Genomic DNA, 22,225 nt, shown 5'->3' on the forward strand with positions numbered 1-22,225 from the left:
AAAATATTAAAAATAAAATGTTAACAAGCCACAATAACATTGACAAAAACAGAGTAAGTTGAAAGAACTCCGTGCATTACGACACCTCGACAAATTTCGTTAAGTCTATAAATAATGATAATTCAATAAATATCGATAACTTGATACATTTCTTTAACTTGACAAATTTCGTTAATCCCACACGTTTTTATAGCTCGACAACTATCCGTAAATTTGGACAACTAAGTTTCTGTGTCTATAAATTTCGACAACTCAGTAAACATTGATCAGTTTGAATAATTCGATACATTGCGATAACTTAATAAGCATGGATAAATTTCGATAATTATAAACTTCGATGATTGGATAAATTTCAGTAACCTTTATGGATGATTTTATTTCGATTCCTATCGGAAAATTTCAACTCTGTTAACCTAATTCTTATTTATTTCTCATTGTCTCCATTTTCGCCTTTATCTCAATTTTCGTCTTTATCTTCACTTTTGCCTGTTTTTGTCTTCATCGTTATCACTTGTTTCTTCATCTTCATATTTATCTTTATTTCAAAGTTTAATTTCAAATACGAAGTAAAACAAAATGCGAAACAGCTTAAATTGAACAGGTTACAAAAACAACCATACAAAAATACGGAAATTTTGGATTGGTCTTCATCTTTGTTTTTACCTTTCACATCTTTGGTTATATCCTTTTCTTTTTCTATTCACGTAGATGAGATGAGGTGCGATGACGTGATAAGATGTAACGTGATTTTATGTGATGTGATTGGATATCATGTCATGTGTTGTCATATCCTCTGATGTCATGTCATATGATGTCATACCATATGATGTCATATCATGTGATGCTACGTCATGTAATACCATGTCATGTCATACGATGTCCCATCATGTGATGCCAAGTCTTGTGATGTCATGGCATATGTGATGTCATATCCTATGATGTCATGTCACGTGATATCGTGTGATGTGATATCATATGATGATGATGATGTAATATCATGTGAATCATGTGATGTCTCTTCATATCATGTGATATAATGTGATGTGATGCCATGTAATGTGATCACATTCCATGTTCCGATTATTATATCGATAACCCTGTTCATAACTGTGTCGATAAAAATACCGTTAACAATATCCATTAACATATAGAAAAATACGATTGCAAAATCGATCGATAAATATAACAACCATAAGTATCGATTATTGTACATATCGATAACAATATAAATTACTAAATCGATAACAAAATCTATTATTTAATCGATTATTATACCGATAACAATATCCAGTATTGTATCGATAACAATACCGATTATTATATCGATTATTATGTCGATTACAATATCGGTTATTTAATCAATAACAGTATCAATAATAATATCGATTATTTTATCGATAGCAATATCGATTGTTATATCGATACAAATATGTATAATATCGAGTTTTACATCGATAAGAAAATCGATCTTCATCTTCATTCTTTTCTTCATATTTATCTTTATTTTTGCATATTCCTCTTCATCTTTACCTCAAAGTGTTTAACTTTACCTTGATCTTAGTTTTTGCCTGTATCTCTAGGCATCTTTGTTTTTGTTTTTATTCTCAAACCGCTAAACCGCTGAGAACTATTTCCATGTGCATTATTCCCCTTGAATTTGACAATTTACTCCCAACCAACCACTGCCTTCATAAATTCAAGAAATGTTCTTATCCTTTCAGTTACCCTAATTCTTATGTATCTGTCATTGTTTCCATTTTCGTCTTTATCTTCACTTTTGCCTTCTTTTTTTTGACTTCATCGTTATCATTTATTTCTTCATCTTCATATTTATCTTTATTTCAAAGCTTAATTTCAAATGTGTAGTGAAACAACAGGCGAAACATGTCAAATTGAACATGTTGCAGCAACATCCATACACAATACGAAAATGTTTAAACGATGGTTTGGCCGTAATTTTCAACCAATCGCGAAACCATAAAAAAATGCCTTTCCAACGGTGTTCTTGGTTTTGAAATCGGTTCGGTAGAATCGCCAAACGAACGGAGACAAAATTTATGTTAGCGTATTAATATATAGATTTGTTAAAAAATGGAAGTAAACAACGAAATAATTTAATAATTATTTAGTGATATTTCAGCCAAATCAGTGTTGTACCAACGACATGTAAACAAACCGACTGACGTTTTTACAGGAAATAGTGCTTTTTGCGTTCCCATGCACTTCTGCATCTGTTCTCCTTTTACTCTCACTTGAGAGAGTAAAATTGTAGTTTGACAGTTCCACAGGTTTTAGTCCGGAGTTCAAAGGAACAGACTAAATCATGTAAAACGCGATAGAGCTCAGCAGGTCGAATACATTGGAATACAGAGACTCAACTTTATTGCAAACGTATTTCGTATAGACTAGGCGGTCGCCGGGGTCGAGTGGTTAAAGGTGCGCAGGTAGCTCCAGGGTTCGATTCTTGGCCCGAGCAACAATCAAAAACAAAAGTTTTTTTTCTAATAGCAGTCGCCTCTCGACAGGTAATGGCAAATCTTCGAGTTTACCCTTCGGAGGCGGCGTAAAACTTTAGGTCCCTTTAAATTTTTGGAAATTGTGAAAATAGGCATAGTTTTCTGGTCATTTGAAAACTGGACATACATTTTGGTTATTTTGACACCTGAGTATTTGAAAATTTAACACATATTTTGGAAATTTTCAATACGAGACAAAAATTTGTGATTATTTGACAGCTGTAGTATATAAATTCTTGGTCATTTAAAAACTGGGCATAGTTTCATGGTCATTTGAAAACTGGACATACATTTTGGATATTTTAAAAACTGGACATACATTTTTGTTATTGAAGATCTGGGCGTAATTTTTGGTCATTTAAAAGCAAGACATGTTGTTTTAAAAATTGGACATAAATAGTTGGTAATTTGAAAGATGGACACAAATTAAAAACATTGTATCCACTTTTCCATACATGTTTTGCATCAAAACGCACCCTACGCGGCCCTTTTTGGTAAAAAAAAGTTGCAAGTTCAGATTCATTGGACCCCAAAAACCCAGAAAGGCCTTTTGAATATATACAAATTTGCATGTAAATCACTTTCATTTGCTGCTCAGCGACCTCCAACTTCAAAAGGATCCGTACGATAAGTCGAAAATAAAAATGTCGAAATTTAAAAATTTTTTAAATCTCGAAATAATGTTTAACCGAAACGCAAAATGTCGAAATCGTATGCTTTCGAAATGAATAAGGTCGAAAAAAATGCAAAACGCGTAAATTGTCGAAAAAAAGTCGAAAAAGTTGAATGTGTGCAAAAAATAAAAATTAAAAGTGTTCTGAGTAGATTTTCAAATGTTCTAGAGTTCCTAAGATAGAAAAAGAAAGTTCTGCAAAATTACGCAGAAAAAAATTTTTTAACGTGTTATTTAAATTGATTTTAACTTTTTGAAAAGATGGCAACTCTCTAAAAATATTTCTACAATAAAGCATTCTCGTTTGATACCCACATTAAAATATTTCGTTTAAACTTTTTCAAAGAATTGATTTAAACTTTTTTAACAGGCGGCAACCCTATTACAAAATACTTCCGAAATATATAGTTTCTGAACCGCTTTCGCTTGCTAATATTTTGTTAAACTTGTTAATTAATCGGGTTTTTTTTTGAAAGAGGAGGCAACTCCAAAAAATATTTTATATGTTAGTATATTATAGCTGCATTTCTTTATTCATTCTGAACGTTTGGAATAAACTTTTTTGTTTACTTATTCTTTAGAACGTTCCTGATGATATGTTAACGTATATTTCAATCGCATTCTGTTTATTCTGGCTGTGAAATTGAAATATATCCATACGTTTTAGCGTGAACGAGCAACAAACAGACTCACTCACAAACTTTCACATTTATTATATTAGTACATAGGATTAGTGGAATTTAACTTAAATAAATCAACCTGTTGAATTTTTTTTCGACATTTTTATTTTCGACATTTTTTGTTTTCGACATTTTTCCTTTCGACAATTTTTTTCTCGACATTCTTGATTTTCTAACAATTTTTTTTGACATTTTTTTTCCGTGTTTTTAGTTTCGACAATTTAAATTTCGACGTATCGTACCAGACCCACTTCAAATCGAAAAATATCTTAAAATCCCCAACCTGGGAAAACTGAGAGATTACTTTTCTATATACAATTCATACTTTCAGAAAAACTTAGTTTCAGCAATTCCCAAAAAAATAAAAATAAAAATATCTTACAGAGTAACAGATTGGGGCTTACACAAGCCGTCATCGATTCGCCACTTCGCTGCTTGCTATGTTTGAGTTCCGGTCGCTTAACGAAAAATTTTGCATGTGAAAGCAACAACAAAGTTAGCTAGCACGGATAGACGATAGCGAGTTTGGTTGTACCTCATTGTGTTCGTTCGTTTCGCCACTCGCTAACTGTTGGCGAATCGATGACGGCTACAATATGCTAGTGTTTGGCCGAGCTTCTCCTCCGATTTGTGGCGTGCGCCTTGATGTTGTTATACAAAGAGGAGGGACTTACAGTTTTACGCCGACTAAGAAGGGCGATGGTATTTTTTACGAGAAGCTGTTTTCATAGCTGAATACACTCAGAGGCTTGCCGCTGCCTGTCGACCGTTTTCAAAAAAAAAACTTTACCCCTATTATTTGTAGCATGACTGTATATGTGTAAAAATTTCAGCCAAAGGTATTTGTTTTTTCTTTCACAATTTCAACAAAATTAAATCATTTTGAAAACCTCTTTAAAATAGCATTTTAAAGCAGTTAGTGAATTCAGCATACCCAAGGAAAAAAGAGACACACCCACCAGTTTAAGCCACCCAAAATATTTTTGACCACCAGTCGACCCACGTCACTTCCAAGACATAATTCAAAAGTAGCGGCGAGTACTCAAGTGCAATTCACTTGATAAGAAGAAAACTAAAAATAATGTACCCAAAACGAAATCCACGTCAACAATAAGCAACTAAAATAAAATAATTTGCAACAACAAACATCGACGATATAAAACCTTGTGTCACAACGAAAAATTGCGGAACGCAAAAGCATTCGCTCGCATTAATTGCAATTACACTCAATTAATTTTCGTTCGAAAAAAGAAAAATGTTTAGCTCAAGTTTTCTAGCTTTGATTTTACACTCTAGCTAAGCATGAAAAATGAAAACTTTAAAACTTATCTACCCTAAAGCGTATTTCACAATTTTCTTGCCTTCGTCAACTTCAAAGTATGCCACAACTATAGAAGTTACCTGTGCTTAGTTGACTACATAAGTGGGTGATTCAGTGGGTGGCTGTGCGGTGTGTTGAAGTATTAATTTCAAGTTCCGAGTAAGCAACAGATTAACAAGTGTCTAGGGTTTGCGACGAACTTAAATTTAATAAGTCGGTAAAATGAAAAAGAGTGTGCGGCAGAGAAGGAATATGAGGTGGACAAACGAAGCTGCATATACTAGTCACCCTGCGCTGCTTGTTGACAACTCGAATTGAATTACGCTGATGAAGTAGAAAATTACAAAAAAGACCCCAAAAGCTGTTCTTTCCCACAAAACTATGAATTTTTCTCTAGCTTTTTATTCCGCTTTTTGCTTTAAAATGCTTTCTTTTCTACATTCTGTTTTTTTGTTTTGTTTTTATTTTGCTGCCATTTCGCTGTGTAGAAAATCTCTTGAACTCTGCATGCATTTATTTTTCACCTTAACGAGCTGGCAAAACACACGTCGATTTTGGCTCCAACGGCTGCTTGCCTCGCCGACTGGCTAGCTAGCTGTGACTAGAGATGGGGCTATATGGCGATGACGTTGAACTCGTTCTATTGTGGTTGTTATTGTTGTTGCCATGCAGATTTGCATATGAATAACTGGAAGACTGAGGAGCATTTTCTAAGCCCGTTGTTGGATAAGTCAGCGAGTGAGTGTTGAGTGCTCACATGGGACTTCGCCAACATTCACTTCTTAGAAGCTTAACGACGATAACGTACCTATGGATGTGCGAATACTTGTGTCGAAATGTAAAGCTTATGCACAAAACTGAGTCATGCAATGAATACCAGAATGTATTTTATTTATATGGCATACGTGTTGTATTCGACCAACAGACAACGGACTGAACAAAAATTTATTTATAATGTTAAAATGTGTATGTTTGTGTGCACGAGTGTGTTTTGTATTCCTCTCCCCACGCAGCAGCAGGTGGTCTTCGTTGGTAATACTCTTATGTGTTGAATGGATAACGATTCTGCTATATTCATATTACTGTTGTTGAGCTAAAGTTTATTTAAATTAAAGTGCGTGATTTAATTACTTGCTTTTTGGCTTACTTTAAGCGCAAATGAAGTAAGTCAATTCGTGGCACTCACTAGGTTTTATGCGAGATGAGGTGACTATGTTCTCATTACTTATCAACACTTTTACTGATTTATAGCCAATATATTGTTATCGACATATTTATAGTTATCGATAACTTATAGATATAACAATCCGTAAACCAATTTTGGTGAATTGTTTAACGATATCATTATTGATGCATTTATTGTTATCGATAACTTTTTTATTGAAGCATCAAACGATATTGTTATCGATATGTATATGCACATCTTAAACAAAAAGTTTTTGAAGTACATTTTCATCGAAATAAATATCGATTTTTTCTCAATTATTAGATAGCCGTTCATTTATCTATATTATCTATTTATCTCTGCTATATTTTTTTATATCGATAAAGCGATTGCTATCGTTATAGCTGAGAATTAAAAAAAAATGTTAACGGAAGAATAATTTTAACTTAAGTGTAGAAGGATGTGCGAATATATCGTTATTTTTTATATAAATATCGAACGATAATGTTATCGATATACTTTATATACCTTTGACAATATGTTTTTGACATTTGTATTTATAGAAATAAATTTAGATTCTTTAATCTCAATTATTGTCCATTTATTTATCTATATCATATATGTTTGTATCACTGTTATCGTTTTTTATCGATAAAGTGATTGCTATCGTTATCGCTGATAAGGGTTTAAAAAAAATAGAAAGTTAACGGAAGAATAATAGTATCTTAAGGGGTGCGATTATGTATATATTTGGAGTTCATCGAAAACTTATCGGTGTAATAACTCAGTGCAACACTCAAAAAGTGATGGGAATGAGACCAATTGCATTCATTAAAAGAGGTCAAAATGTGAATTAATATCAAATCAATTTTCATACCTCCAAACATATATGTATGTATATAAAAACATATGTATATAAAACATATATGTATATATATATAAAACATATATATATATATATATAAACATATACATATATATAAAGCTAGTAAACTCCTCCCATCCCCTCCCCTTCCCGCTCCGTTAACTTTGGAAAATATGTTTTTATTTATTTTTATTTTTTTAATTATACCTGAAAACACGAAATTAGAAATTGAGGCAAGAAAGAAATGGCAACCAACTTTTTCAAATCCTTTGGTACTTACTTTTTCATTATTTAACCAGCATAATCAAATGCTGTTGGTCCGATTCCCATCACATCCAACTTTCTGAAATTTGTTGCACTGTGAAATTAATAAGCCCAATTTTGTTGAATTATCGAACGATATCGTTATCGATATTCTTATAAACGGATTTAGTTATCGATATCTTCTCGGGAAAATATACATAAATTTTTGTATTGAAGTAAGTCACAAACAATATCGTTGACCATAAACTTTTAGATATCTCTCACGATATATTTTATCGCTTTTTATCTCAAATAATATATATTCATTCTTCTTCATTATCTATTTATCTCTGTTATCAATAATGTGACAGCTACCGTTATCGCTGATAAAGACATAGTGAAATTGCACTGAGGGGGGTGGGACTTATATAACAACAAAACATATCGATCTAAAAACCAGTTTTTGTTGAACTATCGAACGGTATCGTTATCGATGCATTTACAGTTATCGATAACATCTCGCGATAATTTACAATAAATTTTTTCCAGAAGTATCAATCGATATACTTTTATATATCTATAACGTTATATTTCTTGACATATTTTTCGAAATAGATATCGTTATTTTATTCTCAATTATTATACATTCATTACGTATATATCTATTTAGCGCGCTTATCGATTTTTATCGATAGCGTGATTTCTATAGTTATCGCTGATAGGAATTTAACGAAAATAAACTTTAACGGAATAAAAATTTTTCTTATGTAGATGGGGTGACGATTATGTATTTTGAAATCATCGATAGAACACTAGCCATTATTTTAACGTAATGACATGAATATTTTTGAATGCCAAACTTTGTTAGTATAATTTTTGCCATTTGATGCCAAGCGGAATTCCAGCATAAGTCTTGAAATAATTGGTGCTAGGAATGCCCTTCATCAGTGCTGAAAATAGGGTAAGGGCTCTGACCAGCAGTTATTGAAACATATAACAGGTTTCCATGTGGTTGGCAGTTTTATGAGGTAGTTTACGTTCGGACAGTGCATACTACACTTCACTCTACTGTTCATTTTCGGTACCGCAGCTTCTATCGAATTTATTGTAGGCAATGCCCAGCTTTCTGGCGTTGGCACCAAACGGTTAATGACCAGTAAGAACCGTTTCTCGCTTCGTAACGTCAGATGTAAGTTTTTCCCACAGCTTGTCTGTTCTTCTGGGAACAATGAGTTTAGCTATTCGCCAGCCTGACGATCACCCTATCACCCGATTTCTGAAGATTGTTGAGTTGGGAGTGAGATCCGGCTCCCGATTGATGCCAATGTGAAACCCTGCCTTGACTGTCGTCAACCTCAAATAACGGTAGGCCCAGGAAAAAAGCTGTTTCGATGGGGTAAAACCTACGGGAGAAGGATGTTAGCTTAAGGGGTTTAAGTGGAAAGGTGAAGAGAATAGGAGTTTGGGGTCGTGGCGGGATGCTTTACAAGCCGCACATATGTTGTTTGGTTTTTGGGAGTCGACTGGAGTATTCAGACTTTAATTGAGCTAGAATTGCGCTGGTCCATCGCGACAGCTGAAGCTCTTCCTCTGCTATCGGTAGTCACCGAAGTTGGTGAGGGACTCGCTGCGAGTGCCATTAATGGCTTGTCGGTACACTGTCGGATCCAATGGTTGAGTGAAATGTGTCTCTATCGCGTCCCTGAGTTCGAAGAGATGCCTTGTGATGTACATACATGGGAGGTGGCTGTGCTCCCAGCAAGTGCCTGTGCGTAGCAGCGAATAAGAAACTGTTTACTAAGCATGGTGTTATGTCCTGGACTGCGAGCAAAGCGGCCTCGCTGTGTAGGTGGTTTTGGGCGACATCAGAAGGCATCTCGTCCGGAGTGTGGCGCTCTGTCAAAGGTAACCCCTAAGATTTTCAAGTTATTCACCACCCGAGGTGGTTGGTGTCATGGAGGGAGTCTTCACATGCCGGGCACTTATTAGGGATATCTGGGTCGAGTCTGGACAGGTTGATATTGAGGCAGCTACAATATCTTGACCGTAATTAGACTAAACGATTGATCTCCCTCTATTATGCGTTAATTTCATCGCGGAGAGGATTAGGCTCCATACGGTGAGGAAGTGAGAAAGTTCCGAGCGATAGCCGTTTCTCTTCGAACACAAACGTCAGCATATCAGATCAAGGAAACCGGTCTCCGGTGGCTGAGAAAGTTTCGAGATCTGGAAGTTTACCAATAGCTTAGATAGGATACCACTCTGTATGTATATGAACTCTAATGGTCTAAAGGTGGACTGTCGACCACTCATGTAAGTAGTTCATGTCCATCGTTTTAGTTACTGCGGGAGAGATGATGCTGCAATGTCTTCGTCAAACAACTTTACACAGCTCCAGCGCTTTGCGGACAGTTCTTTCGCAGGACTGGTTTCGTTTAAGCCTATGAATTATCTAATCGACTAGCAGGATAGAAGACAACAGAAGGCACGTTCCCACGACAGTCGGGTCTACGTAACCGGAACGACCCAGATTTATATCTGGCCAAGCACTGTCACTGCAGCAACACTCCCCAAAATCTCTTTGCGGAATTTGTATGCTGTTACAATAACAACAACAACAACAGAAGCCACGCCTTGGACCCGCGAGTCAAAAATAAGTATTTCTTTTTGCTACACAAAGCTCCAAATTACTCAAAGGAAGAACACGAAATCAAGATGTACCACATTTAATTTCATTCGAAAACAAACAAAACCCTTATCAGCTGCAACATAATTTTTTTTTTGTGCTGTTTGCAACGGTGCCAGCTGACCTCTGGCATGCTTGACTACACAGCCCACCCATCCACCCAATGACACATATAAGCAAAATAAAAAAAATAAAACATTGGTATTTTTATTATGTATACATACACATTTTATCAGCTGGCCACTTACCTTTAAAATTTGGCTTTTGCGAAAACTCAATTCGTCATCGGCAGTTGCTGAGAAGTCGTGTTTGGCAATTGCTTCCATGCTTGTTGTTGTTTTTTTTTCGTGATTTGTTTGCGTTATGAATTAAAGTTACTTTTGTTGCTGCTGCTGCTACTTGGCAAATTAATTATACAGTTGCTTTAATCTATCTCGATTGTTGTTTTTGTTTAATAATTTTGTGCTTAATATAGATCGCTCAATAAACGTGTATGTGCAGCTTACAATGATTTCCGTCTAGATTTTTCTTTTAAATAAATTATTTTTAGTGGTTTTTATTGTGTTTTGTTAAAAAGATTTTTTTTTATGTCAGCCTTCGTTGTTTGCTTTTATATGAATTTGAGTTTTTTAATTATTATTTTTTATTTAGTTACTGCTAAAATTTGGTGTTTTATTTTTACGTATTTTTGTAAGTAAATTCAACTTTTTTTAGCTGCTTGTGCTTGTTCGCGCTTCACTGATCTTTTTTTATTCTACAAAAACAAAGAATTTGATTTTCATATTAAAAATAACTGCAATAAAATACGTTTAACTTCCTCTTTGCGGCGTATTTTTTATTAAAGAAAATTAAAAAAACTCGTTACTTTCAACGAATTCACGCACTTGTTGCCCACCAAGAGAAACCCGCACTTTTTACTTGTACTTATTTCTACATTTTACATTTTACTAATTTGGCAAACACTTGTTTTCTTTTTTAAACGCTCTGAACACGCCAACAAGTTTGTTTGATATTTTACAATTATTTTACGATCTTTTTGCTTCAGTTTCACATTTGTTCTATTTTAGGGGAACTGTAGACGAATAGAATTTGCATGTGTGAGTTTAGAGAAAGAATACATTAGTACGTGTAGCGCCCGCACGACATAGCTTCGAAGAATGAACCAACAAGCTGAGCAACGAAATCGGCACATCGGTGTATGCTCCATTGCCGGCCGCCTACCTCCCTACCTACCATACAGCGATTGGGTGCGGAGCGCGCTAGCTATGCAATGACAGCGTTGAGCTCAATCAACTCTGTATCCCCAAAGTGACGGCAGTGCCAGATGGTGAAATAAATCTCAAAATTATTCAAATCTTTTTTTATTTTTTTCGGGAGCATGCGAAGCAGTGCCGTGAGTCATGTGGCGACTCTCCGCATGCCTTACACCAACTGGCCAAATCTGCGTTCACTCTGCTACAGGTACAAGTTTATCCTGCTGCAGTAGCCAGAGCGAAGTTGGGATATTGTGATGATGAAAAAAGCTCTGTCCTGTCCACGTCGGGTGGTTGTGTGCCTAAAACGACATTCACAGGTCGGGAATCGATGTACATAAGTCGAGACCGACTTTTATGACCTGTCGGTATGCAGTCGGGTCCAGAGGGTTTTTATGGCACCCTTAGTGATAGAACTTTTTAGAAAAGTATCGATACTAGTACTCATTTATAATACTCTAAAAAAGAATCGCTGCCAGTACTCATATTTGCAAAAAAGTATCGATAATACTCGTACTTCCAAGTATTTTTAGGGCAAACGCGAAAAGTTAACAGAAATCAGATTGCTTTGTTTACATAAATATACATATGACCTATTTCCTTTTGTAAATTGAATAGACATTGCTTTTAATAGCTGAAGTCTGATCTAACAAGCATTTCTAACGGAGTTTTTGAAAAGATCTTGCAATAAGTTTAAAAGCGTAAAATAAATGTTTATAGCAAAAGGCTTTTTTGAAGCTTTTAAAAACAACTAAAGCCATTGTCTAAAGGAAAGATAAGCTCCCTTTCACAAAAATTTTCTTCGAAAGCGGGCTGGATTTCGAATTTAAAACCAAGATAGAATACATTGGAAAACGAAGGCTCCGTTATTCTGGAAAATTGCCAAGTTATCGAACCGAAAACCACTCTCCTAATCCATTCCTTACACCGGCACAAAAAAAAATTGGTGTGTGCTTTTAACCAGACCCACTTTCCGCCACGTATTTCGAACCACTGAATCTGAATCTGAGGTCCGTTTGACTCGCTTTTGCCATTTTTTTCCACAACTTTCGCAATTAACTCCAAATTTAGGAGGTGTACGAGTCAAATGGACCTCAATAGATACATGTGGATATGTGGGTCTGGTTAACAGCAAAGACCACTTTTTTTGTGTGGACCAGTGTTATCGAAGGCATGGCAAGAGATTCGTTTTCCAATTATTAAAGAAGTTTTAAACGAGCCAAATGTCCACATGACTGCTACCTCTTCTTCTATGTTGTATAAAAATTTCATAGCGATTGCCAGTAGCTCACCAGAGCAAACTATATATTAATTTTTCGTTTTTTGAGTTATGACAGTATTGAAGTAAATGAGCGTTATGCCCATGGGGTAATTTTTAAACATTTTTCAAGTAATTGAAAAAAAATTTTACCTAAACAAGGTTTTAAAACGTCGATACTTTTTGGTATTCGCGATATTTACTCATTACTTGTCAAAAAGTATCGAGTCCTCGATACTACTTAGTACTCATGGAAAGTATCGATATTCTGTACTCGGTACTCGTATTGTTCTATCACTAGGCACCCTACTAGGAACTGCCTGCAGAGCATTGTATTATGCTCATTGATGGGAAGCATCTGGATCCCGTCATGCAGGTGGTGTTGAGGCGATATCAAGAAGGCATCCAGTCGCGGTCCGAAGTGCCGTGTTCTGGCATGTCGGTAGCCTCGTCCACTGCGCCCTGCTAGTCCCCGGCGACCACACGGGCATTCTAGAGCAGTCGTTAGCATAGGAGACAATCGAGACTCACTGCTTCGGTATGTTAAAATTAAACGGCGGGGATAGGACACCCCCCTGTGGAAAACCCTGATCAATTATCCTTGGTTTGCTGCTTTTGTATCTGAAAATAACTGACAAATGTCGACCATTCAGATAGTTCTCCGACCGTCTTATCGTCTTCCTTTAGCCTTTGGCAGATCCAACGCTACTATGTCCTGTTGTTGTTGTTGTAGCGGCTACAACAACCCCGCCCAGGACGGTTGGTATCTCAGTCGTTGTCGTCAAGTTCCACTAACGGCAACCCTAGGAAGCGTGCAGCTTCTGTGGGGTTTGTCCACAGGGACAAGACCGTTAGGGTTGTCGGGTTTTCTGGGCATGCGAAGAGATGTTTCGAGTCATGTGGGGTCTCTCCGCATGCCGGACACTCATTCGGCACATCCTCATTCAACCTACTCAGGTAGGAGTTCAACCTGCTGCAGTAGCCGGAGCGAAGTTGTGCAAGTGTTGTGCGTGTCTCCCGAGGCAGATGAAGCTCCGTCTCGTCTATGTCCGGGGGTGGTATGCCTAGAACGGCATTCACAGGTCTAGAGTCTACATAACTCGAGACTGAGTCCCTGTGAATGCCGTTCAGGGCCTGTCGGTAAGCTGTCGGGTCCAGAGGTTGCTTAATGAACCTCTGGACTTCGTCCGTCAGTTCATATAGATGCCTCCTGACGTGCCTAGGCGAGGGCTCCTCTGCAAGCAGCTGTCTGCTTGGGTGGCCACTTCTGTGGCTCCCAATCAGGAACTGCTTGCAGAGCATTATATTGTGCTCCTTTACAGGGAGCATTTGCGCCTCGCCGTGCAGGTGGTGTTCGGGCGACATCAGGAGGCATCCTGTCGCTGTCCTGAGTGCGATGTTCTGTACAGTCTGTAGCTTCGTCCACTGCGTCCTACTAGTCCCTGGCGACCACACTGGCGCTGCGTAGTTCAAAACCGGCCGGCCTATTGCCTTGTATGTTGCCAGCAACGTTTCTTTGTCTTTGCCCCAAGTACTGCCGGCTAGCGACTCGAGGACCTTGTTGTGGCTCTGTACTTTATTGACAATAGCGGTTGAGTGCGCAGAGAAGGAGAACAGGCTGTCGAATGTTACTCCGAGTATTTTGGGGTTATTCACCGTCGGAATTGGTGTGTCATCGACGTGAATCCCCAGCGGTAGCCTGACCTCCTTCGTCCAGGTTGTGAACAGGGTCGCGGAGGATTTCGTAGGGGAGAGGGCTAGACACTTTGCAGTGAAGAAGCGAGAAAGTTCGGAGAGATACCCGTTTACTTTCGAACAAAGGTCATCAATTCCATTCCCAGTCGCCATGATCGAGCAATCGTCGGCATAAGAGGCAATCGAGACTCCCTCTGGTGGTTGAGGGAGCTTTGAAATGTAAAAGTTAAACAGTAGCGGGGAAAGGACACCACCCTGAGGAACCCCCTGTTTTATTTTTCGCTGCTTACTCGTTTTATCTCTAAACATTACCGACGAATGTCGACCACTCAGATAATTTGCCGACCACCGTTTGAGCCTCTGTGGGAGAGAGGAGGCCTCTATATCTTCTAGTAGCGTGGAATGGCAAACGGTGTCAAATGCCTTTGACAAGTCCAACGCTACTAGAATCGTTCTCTCACAGGGACGGTTTCGGTTAAGGCCACGAGTTATCTGAGTGTTTATGGCGTTAAGTGCTGTTTTTGTACTGAGCACTTTACGGAAACCATGCTGATGCTTCGCTGGGGTCAGGTGGTTTGTGAAGTACGGGAGTAGCAAGGCCTCGAGTGTCTTCGCTACCGGGGAAAGGAGTGTTATCGGACGATACGAATCTCCTTTGTTGGCAGGTTTCCCCGGTTTGAGCAGTGGGACCACTCTCCCCACCTTCCAGATGTCTGGGATGATGAGAGTGGCCATTGACAAGTTGAGGACCTCCGTTAGGTACGCTACCCCCGCAGGACCCAAATTTTTCAGCATCAGCATGCATATTCCGTCGGGACCCATGGCTTTGGAGGCTTTCGCCTTCCCGATGGCCACCTGAACTTCACCGCAAGTGAAAGCAAAGGGGGCACAGGTTGTTGGCAGTTTGTGTTGGCTTTGTCCACCGGAGGATGCATTATGAACTGCCGGCTAAAATAGCTCGCGCATCACTCCGGGTCCGACGAGGCATGGTCGCCGACTCTGTCGTCGTGCTACTATGTCCTCTCAAGGGGCGATTTCGGTTAATGCCACGTGTTATTTGGGTGTTTATGGCGTTAAGTGCTGTTGTTGTAAATACTGTGCAGTTTACGGAACACATGCTGATGCCTCGCTGGGGTCAGGTGGTTCGTATAGTGCGGACGCAGAAGAGACCCAAGTGTTTTCGCTACCGGAGAAAGGAGAGTTATCGGACGATAAAACTCTCTTGTTGGACGGTTTCCCCGGTTTTAGCAGTGAGACCACCTCCCCCATTTTCCAGGTGTCCGGAGTGATGAGAGTGGCTATGGACAGGTAAGGTAGTCTACTCCTGCTGGACCAAAATTTGCCAGCATCAGCATGCAAATTCCGCCAGACCCCATGGCTTTGGATGCTTTCGCCTTCCCGATGGCTACCCGAACTTTACCGCTAGTGAAAACAAGAGGCGCACTAGGTGTTGGCAGTTTGTGCGGCATTTTTGTCCCTATGTGGTGTTGATGCTCATATGTGCATCTGGCAACACTAATGTAATGCGTTTGAAAGGTAACATTTCAAGCTAAATTTTTAATGAAGACAGTTTGTATTTTGTCGCTTGTGCAAAAAGTTATATTGATTCGAAAATGAGAAAAATATCTGAGAAAAACATGCCGAGAAATTTGTGAAGTGTACTGTGAGAATGCTGTGATTGAAAATTTTTGATGTCAAAGATGCCGATGCTCTTCAAAGAAGCTCGATGTTTGGGTGCCACATGAATTAACGCAAAGAAATTTGATTGACCATGAATTGAATTATGTCGAAGTTGGCTCTGGTTAGGGAGTCCAACACGAGAGTTGTCCTCTGGTTAGGGAGACAGCACAGGAAGGTGGGAGAATGGGCAAATGTGTTGGAACATGTGCAGTCTGGTAAGTTTAGTATTTCAGGTGAGTCGAGTTGGTCGAGCAAGTCTGGCTGGCGAGCATTACACCGGTCTGTGCAATGAGGTACGGCTCCTTCGGGGAGTATCGCAGCGGCTCTGTCTTAATACCTAAATGCGGGTAGAACCCGCCCGGGTTCAATGTGCAGTTGTATTCCAACCGCATGTCGTGGTCCAAAGACCATCAGAGGTTTAGGTAGGGCTCGGCCTTACCAAGGTGGTAAGTGTGTCCACCACACATTGCCAATTGGTACTGAAGTGCGTGCATTCAGGGCAGTGATTAAGGCATGAGTTAATCCGTTGAGCTTAACGAGCTCCGTGGAGATTGGACTGCATTACTGCGGGAGGTACCTATGATAAGCCCAACATACAGTTGTAGATTTGTTGAAAGCTAAAAATTTAAACAAGTATGTCGCTTTGCCGAAAGAATGCTATAAAGCAGAAACAGCAAGAGGGGTTGAGTGTATGCACTTTTATATATGTTAACTATTTGTGTATCTTTTCTGGCATGAAAGCAGTCGAAAGTTGAAGCTAACATCTATTTAAAAAAAAATAAATTAGCTAAATTATTGCAAGACCTTAGTGACTTAAGTAAAAATCTCAATGAGAAGCTCAATAACACTATTGAAATAAATACTAATGAGCCACAATAAAGTTGACAAATAAATAGTTTGGGATGAGCCTGCCTGAAACTATACTATGGATCTATTCCATGTATGGAATTAACAATAACACCCTGTTAAGTTCAAATAGCGGCGAATCAGTTGCACTCGATAGTACATAGTAGGTTGAATAAGGGAATAAATTAGCAACAATGGGTTTACGGCTATTGATAACCATCAGATACCACTTTGATGCGTCCAGGAAGTCAGACCTTATTTGGGGGGTCAGCAGCTTGATCACTTTGGAAAGTGCAAATATCATATCACATTGGTTAAAATTTAAATGATTGGTTCTTCAAATCTGTGCGCCATTATCCTTTAGTAAAATTCTCTGGGATTTTGTGTCATACAATTTACGGCAATACGTAAACGTAGAGACGCCACAATAAAGATGTTGTGGCTATTAACAAAAATAAGCCAGTGTTGTTGTTGTTGTTGTAGCAGCATACAAGTTCCCCAAAGGGTTTTAGGGAGTGCTGCTGGAGTGACAGTTCTTGGCCAGATATAAATTGAGGTCATTCCGGTTACGTAGACCCGACTGTCAGCCACTCTTTACTGCCCGTCTCCACAGGATAAAGTTTATATCTTGATACATATGTCAGAATATAATTTGCCAATATATATCAGTGCTTATATTTTGCAATCTATTGCCGGCAATTTGGTAGTTTGACAGCTACATTTTCATTTGCACGAAAACTTCGTGGCTGCAACATCATTATTATTTTAATATAAAAGCAAAAATTGAGCTGTTTCCTGTTAAAATATTTGTAATTACATATGTATTTGGTTGTAAAATAGCCTATTTTTTAAATTTTTTAAGCGATTAAATCCGGCAAAAATACGTTTTCGAAGCTATCATACAAATGCTTATATCAAGATATAAAAAAGCCCACACAAATATTGCCGCTGATATAACTTATATCTAGCGACCAAAATGACAGCTGGGCAGCTGGCAGCTTCACCACCTGGACGAAGGAGGTCAGGCTAGAATTAGGCATTCACGTCGACGGCACACCTATACCGACGGTGAACAACCCAAAAATTTTAGGGGTTACCTTTGATAGCCTGCTCTCCTTCTCCGCGCACACAACTGCAGTTGTCAACAAAGTACAGAGCCGCAACAAGGTCCTCAAGTCGCTCGCCGGCAGCACTTGGGGCAAAGACAAAGAAACGTTGCTGGCAACATACAAGGCAATTGGCCGGCCGGTTCTAAATTATGCAGCGCCTGTTTGGTCACCGGGGACTAGTTGGACGCAGTGGACGAAGATACAGACTTGTCAGAACGCCGCACTCCGGACAGCGACTGGGTGCCTTCTGATGACGCCTGAGCACCACCTACACAGCGAGGCCCAAGTGCTCCCCGTACGGGAACACAATAAAATGCTCAGTAAGCAGTTTCTGGTGGGGTGTCACAGAAGCGAACACCCTAACAGACCACTGCTGGAGGAGGAGCCTCCGCCCAGGCACGTCAGGGGGCACCTATTCGTGTACAAGGACGCAGTCCAGACCTACACAGACCAACCACTGGACCCAATGACGTACAGACAAGCGATTAACGTCATTCATAGGAAGTCAGTCTCCACCTACCTCGACTCCAGGCCTAAGAATGTCGTTATCGGAGCCCAATCACCACCTGTGGAAGAGACGGAGCTTCAATTACCTAGGGAGACCCGCGTTACTCTGGCTCAGTTACGGTCTGAATATTGTAGCCGCCTAAAAAGCTACCTGTCCAGACTCGACCCAAACATCCCAAATGAGTGCCCGGCATGTGGAGACTCCCCCCGCGACACCAACCACCTCTTCACATGCCAGCTCAATCCGACTCAACTAACACCCCTCTCCCTTTGGTCCGACCCCATCGAAACAGCTCGTTTCCTGGGCCTACCGTTAGTTGAGCTCGACGATAATGATTAAAAAGTTGACCCGAAACAGGCGGGGCTTAGTAGTGCCGCTACAACAACAACAACAGCTGCGCAGCAATAAATTTTATCCTGTGGAGACGGCCAGTTATGGCCACTTGCGACAAAAGTTGAGACGGTTGCCACTCCGCTGCTCTCCATGCAAATACACACAGGCCCCTATTATGAGTTACATTCGATCTTCGACTGTGGTCGAAAGTGCTGATAGAACGAATTTGCATTTGGTATTATGGCGCCCATTCGATGAAGAATAGCGCTATTGTGAACTTCGCTCGTTTATGTTGTTCACAATAGTATATTTTTCACCGCTGAGAAGCTTTGCTTACAAATCGAGCAAACTAAATAGTGTGCTTATGCATATTTATGTAAATTTATGCAAATTAAAATGAAATAAAAAAGAAAGCAAGTTTATAAAAACATGGTAAAAGTTAGTCCAACGAAGTTCTGGGGTTCAACGATTCGTCAGAGGATGAGAGTTTAGTGAACTGGCCAGGAGTAGTAAATGTTTAAGAGAGTTTAAGTGTAGTCTTTACAATATATTTTGACATAAAATATATTTAAGAAATTTGTCTACAGATTTACTAAAATCTTCCGACTGACTAAAAAGGCGTTTGTGAGCCGAACCTATTTAAAATATTTTAAAACTATCCACAGCTCTATGATTTGTTCTCAGAGATCATGCCAACTGAGTATTGGGATTTTCTTTCACAAGTAAAAGCAGCCTTTCGAGCTTGTGTTTTTTAAAACTGCATGAAATTGTTAAATTGTTTAAAATTAGTGTCTACCCGCCAAAAAGAAAGAAAACCAGCGAAGATCGAAAATCGAATGCAACTCATAATAAGGGCCACAGTCTGCTTAACTGATGGCTTTAATACTTCAATTTGCTAAAATTTTAAGCCAGAGATATTCCATTCAGCATTTTCAATTACTTTGGCTTTTTACGGCTTTTATACGAGGTGAAAATAATAGTTTAATTAATTTATCCTCATCGCAAGCTTACAATCCTACAAATAAGTCTAAAAAATATTGCTACGATCTGGCAATGCCTATTGTGAACTTATTGCTGTTTGTTTTCGTTCTCAGCACAAGGCATTCGTGCGCCACGTCGCTGCCAGCGCCGGCTGAATCGGCATATTTCAGCGAATTGTTATTTGTGTATGCACGTTTGTTGTTGCGGCTCTGTGATGACGCTGTTGCTAACGTGCTGCGCTTCTCTGCGCTAGCTGTCAAGTTTTGTTCTCGAAGGAAATCATATACCCCTCTTACGGTTGAAAAGTAACGCGCTGACCCATGTGCTATCTGGGAATTGTTATTGCTGCTATTGCTTTTACTGTATTTGTTCTTATTTTTGTTGCATCAAATTCAATTCATTTCGAGCATTTTTCCTATCTTCTTATTCGTCGTCTCTCCATTCGCCTATTGTGTGTTTTTTATAGATATACATATCGCACACCGTCTTCAAAAGAGTAACAACTCCAAATTTGGCATATTTGAGATTATGCGCTAAAAATATACACCGAGCTTTTATAAAGTGTGTTACAATTTGACAAAACCCTAAAGTAATGTCGCCATTGCCCATATGATTATATGCTAAGATATAGATAGTTTTTCGCATTTTCTGACAAACGTATAATTTTGAGTTGTAAATCTTTTGAAGACGGTGTGCCATATGTGTATATACATACATATGTACATATATCGTCGGTTAAAGTACAAAGTACAAGTATATTTCAGGACGAATGGATAGGGATTGAGCCAAGAGCTTGTGTGAGCAAATCCAATTTTCTCCAGCAAATGTCAGTTACGCGGTTTTGTTCTTTAAACGACGATATAGTACATATATATATAGCCAGCAGTGTATGTAGGTATATATATTTCTTATATATAACATAGATATTCCGCGTTTGTTGTTCCCCTCTGGATTTATTTGCCATGTGATTTGTTTTTGTATTTCATGGACGATGTCTTTGACACATCTTCGAGTTCTCCATGGAATACAAATACAGAAAGTTAAATGATTTTGGTCCATTGAACGCTGTATCAAAAAGGATTCGATTATTTGTTGACTGAATGGCTCGAAATTGGTAGTTCGAAAATCTAGACAGAAAACTACCAAACTTTAGGGCCAGATGCAATTCGATGCAGTAAGCAAAAGGACACCCGCCGTAAAGGAAAGCCAACTCACAATTCGCTTAAATAAAGTAAAACACCGGCCTACGACATGTGATACATAGGTTCTTTCTATATTAAGGCAGCGATATGTATATACCTATATATGCTTTTCCATGTGAGCGCTAGGAAATCAGTGCACAGGGCAGTTAGCATATCTTAACCCAAAGCGATGCCAACGTTCATTGTTCTGTGCAAACGCAATAGTCCTAAATCGCCAGGTCACACCGCGGAATGCAGCATCGTTTGCCTGGCTGGACGGGTTGTTAGACGTCTCTTAGCAACAACTACCTACATACTTTGTCCTCTTTGTGTGAGGGGGTGCAAGAAAAGGTTATAGCCTCAAGAACAACAACTACAAAAGGTGAATGAATGTTTTCGTTAGCGGCACACTGTTGCCTTCTATGATCATCACGAATTTTTTAAACCAAATCTATGCAGCAATTTGTTTTTGTTTCTCCAACACTCACTTGATGGCCATATAAGCAGAAAGTTCACTTGATTTTTGTTAGGTTTTATTTTCAGTTCCCCCAATTCCTGCTTGCTAACATAAACGCGCACACACAAAAACACGCTGGCAAGTACCCGACGAATTCCAAGCAGCGACACAAAGGAATATCTTTTCACTTCTCTTCTGCACACAGGTTTTTTCTCGTTTTCTATTCCTTTCAATTTATGCGCCAGCTCGTCAATTTCACAGCTTTTTTGCTACTATTTATGAACTTTGCTTTTCACACATAATTTGTATAACACACAGCAGAAAATTAAATACATTTATTTATTAATAAAACTACCGAGCGTAATGTTACTGGAGAATTTCTTGTGCAGAAAAAGGCGACAGGCGCAGACCGCGTTTACATACACCCGACGACGACGTTGACAGACGACAAGTTAAATTCTTCTGAATTCCCTTTTGATCGCATTCTTCTGTGGCAGCCCCAAACAGTGCTGCCGTTTCTGGCAAAGGTATCCATATAAATACCTCTTTGCGTTAAATAACATAACATTTATAGCAGTATTGCGTTATATAGACACAAGAAATCCTCAGCAAAAGCTTCAATATGGTATCAGGAATTTTGTTAGTGTTTAAAAGAACACTTGCCAACTCAACGCGAGTGAAATTTATTTTGCTTTGAAATTGAGGGATTAAAGAGAAACGAGTGGTGCTCAAACTGTTGCTGCGAAACCAACAGTTTTAAAGCTGGGTATGCATA

At 38.9% G+C, this 22,225-nt stretch overlaps 1 protein-coding gene across 7 annotated transcripts in view; it reads right to left on the reverse strand.

Annotated features, from left to right (window-relative positions):
- The window catches only part of LOC118744211 (growth factor receptor-bound protein 2), a 65,675-nt gene extending 43,765 nt beyond the window's left edge, over positions 1-21,910 (reverse strand). Inside the window, exons 1-4 of one of the 7 annotated variants that reach the window (XM_036477064.1) lie at positions 21,482-21,910; positions 11,034-11,221; positions 10,832-10,903; positions 10,398-10,677 (exon numbers count right to left, since the gene is read on the reverse strand). In XM_036477064.1, the coding sequence (XP_036332957.1) occupies positions 10,398-10,475 (78 nt within the window). In that variant the 5' untranslated portion in view covers positions 10,476-10,677; positions 10,832-10,903; positions 11,034-11,221; positions 21,482-21,910. The remainder of the gene's footprint in view (positions 1-10,397; positions 10,678-10,831; positions 10,904-11,033; positions 11,222-21,481) is intronic. The other 6 variants (XM_036477066.1, XM_036477063.1, XM_036477067.1 and 3 more) reach the window with 6 other exon arrangements.
- Positions 21,911-22,225: the final 315 nt, after the last annotated feature.

The sequence above is a fragment of the Rhagoletis pomonella genome, unplaced genomic scaffold (genome assembly GCF_013731165.1).
Source record: "Rhagoletis pomonella isolate Grant_MI unplaced genomic scaffold, Rhpom_1.0 Rhpom_scaffold_00008, whole genome shotgun sequence".
Taxonomy (NCBI): Eukaryota; Metazoa; Arthropoda; class Insecta; order Diptera; family Tephritidae; genus Rhagoletis; species Rhagoletis pomonella.